General features: G+C 42.9%; 1 protein-coding gene across 1 annotated transcript; it reads left to right on the top strand.

Annotated features, from left to right (window-relative positions):
* Positions 1-239: 239 nt before the first annotated feature.
* On the top strand, positions 240-1,154 carry LOC119651048. The gene is made up of 2 exons (XM_038054373.1): positions 240-394; positions 464-1,154. The coding sequence occupies exons 1-2, from the start codon at positions 353-355 to the stop codon at positions 1,097-1,099; spliced, it is 678 nt and encodes a 225-aa protein (XP_037910301.1). The 5' UTR covers positions 240-352; the 3' UTR covers positions 1,100-1,154.
* Positions 1,155-2,511: the final 1,357 nt, after the last annotated feature.

Genomic DNA, 2,511 nt, shown 5'->3' with positions numbered 1-2,511 from the left:
TGAAGATTATATCATTCAAAAACGTACTGACAACACTTTAATTGTCGGTATATTCTAGGATTGGCAAACGTAGTTGGACGTATGTTAATATAAATTTGCATATCTACCTGATAACGTGCATTTGATTGAAAAATAATAGGTTCAATGGAAAAAAAACCGCCCGATTAAATGTATTCAAATGTGCAGTGATTGCAAATTATATCTGAGCTTAAAAGAAAAGATAGTGGTTCTTATCATTTCGTTGGTGTCCTTTGTACCCTCCATGACTCGAGTTCCACTATAAAAGCAAGTTGCTTCTTAGCTAAGGTATCAGTTTTCGGTCTAAGTATCGACAGTAATAAGCCAATTCAAGATGAAGTTCGCCATTGTCCTTTTGGGTTTCGTTGCCCTCTCTGTAAGCAACTGGATCTTTCATCTATAAAAGGTATTTAAACTAATATTCTTGCATGGATTATTCACACAGGCCGCTGCTCCCCAAGAACGCGGAGTCGTTGACAACATCGTTGGACAAGCAATTAACAACGCCCAATCTGAATTGAACAAGATCGTTGACCAAGTCCACGACTTGACCTCCAAAATCGAAGGTGAGGCTGAGAGCGTTCTCTCCGTTGCCCAGGACAAGATTAACTCCGCTATTGATGAACTCGAAAGCAAACTCTCTGACTTGCTCGCTAAGGGTGGTGTTACTGCTCAATGTGCCAAACAGAACCTCAAAGATTTGGATGCATTCAAGAGCATCATTGGAAAGAACATTCCAAACTGCGCTGCTAACTTGAGCACTTCAATCGCTGACCTTCTCGGTAGTGTTACCGATGATATCACCTCCTTGGGAAATGCCATCTCTGAATTGACTCCTATTGTCGAACAATGCGCTGGAGGTAGTGATGTTGAAATTGCCATCTGTGCTGCTACCAATGCCGGACCAATTGTAAACTCTGTCCTCACTATCGCTTCCAATGCCTTCTCTGCTATTGGAACTGCCAGTGGCAAGACTCCCGGACTCATTGATGATGTTAAAACCTGTTCTAAGGAAGTCGTTGGCGAAGCCACCATCACCCTTAACAAGTTCGCCGATGCCGTTAAGCAATGCGAACAATGACTTTAATTTTATTGCTGCAGAGAATTCAATAAAAGTATTTTAAATCAGAAAAGGATATGACAGTGTTTTATTATTCGCTAATTCGTTTATAAAAACAAAAGATATTATATTTCATTCAATCCTCCTCCTCCTCCCTCTAGCCCCTCATTTTTGGCTTATTCACATTTAAAGGATTCACAAAGAAAGTTTCAAAATTGAAATCGAGGCAATCACCATGCCAGATTACCTATAACCCATCCCGACTTCAAATCCAGAAAAACTTAAATCCTTTCAACATAAATTTGAATGGCTAAATCTACAATTTTTCCCATTAGTATTTTCCTCAGAATTACAAGTCATCGGATTCATTTTACTTACGGCTCGATACAGGTAATAGGGAAATTTTCGCATATGACGTTGGAAATGCAACTAATTTGGAAAGGGGGTCTTCACGGAACGAAAGACGAATTCGGGAGTCCTTCAAATTAGTTGTTCAATTTGGCGTTTGATTATTATTATTATGTGAAGGGAAAGTCGCACAGCGTCCTTGAAGAACTATTGTGCCCCTTTTACTGGTTATAGTGTACCTATTGATCATAGTATCTCAAGCAAGCCTGTAACCGTTACGAACTTTAGTATGTTCCCTACTTCCAGATGTTTCAGCTTTGCATCTGGTATTAAGTGTTCTCCCAGATGTTTCGACCTACCTTTCACAAGTGCCGGACACTGTGCCAGGACGTGCATAGAGGTTTCGTCCTCCTCCTCACAAAACCTGCAGGCAGTCTCCGTAGATATCCCTAGCTTCCCTAGGTGATAGTTCAGCCCACAATGACCAGTGAGAATTCCCACTATGATTCGGAGGTTCTTTTTGGTGAGGCTTAAGCAATCCTTTATACGCATGTGTTTGTATCCCCTGATAAGCGCCCTGGACTGCTCCATCCCTGGTGGGCCCGCCCAATAGAGTTCCCTCAACCGTTTTTCTTCGTTCCTTAGATTCATAGCCATGAAACCGTTTCCGATTCCACAGAAGGGTTCTGGCCCGTGTAAAGGCATCCCTGCTCCCTTCTTGGCTAGTTCATCCGCTGCCTCGTTGCCTTCCAACCCAGCATAGCCTGGAACCCAAAGTATCCAGACCTTGTTGGACGAGCCGAGTGTATCCAGTCTCTCAAGGCATTCCCATACCAGTTTAAAGTTCACCTGGTTGGACCTAAGTGCCTTGATCGCTGCTTGGCTATCGGTGAGAATAACTATGTTCTGCCCCCTCTAGTTCCTTTGCAGATTAAAGGAGGCACATTTGTCTATGGCGTATATTTCCGCCTGGAATATGCTAGTGTACCTGCCCATTGGCTCAAAGTACATTTCCCCTGGACCAATGACACCGGCACCCGCTCCCTCTGCTGTGAGGGATCCGTCAGTGTACCAAGTAATCAGTT

This window comes from Hermetia illucens, chromosome 3, assembly GCF_905115235.1.
Source record: "Hermetia illucens chromosome 3, iHerIll2.2.curated.20191125, whole genome shotgun sequence".
Classification (NCBI taxonomy): Eukaryota; Metazoa; Arthropoda; class Insecta; order Diptera; family Stratiomyidae; genus Hermetia; species Hermetia illucens.
This window is presented reverse-complemented; position numbering and strand designations above follow the sequence as displayed.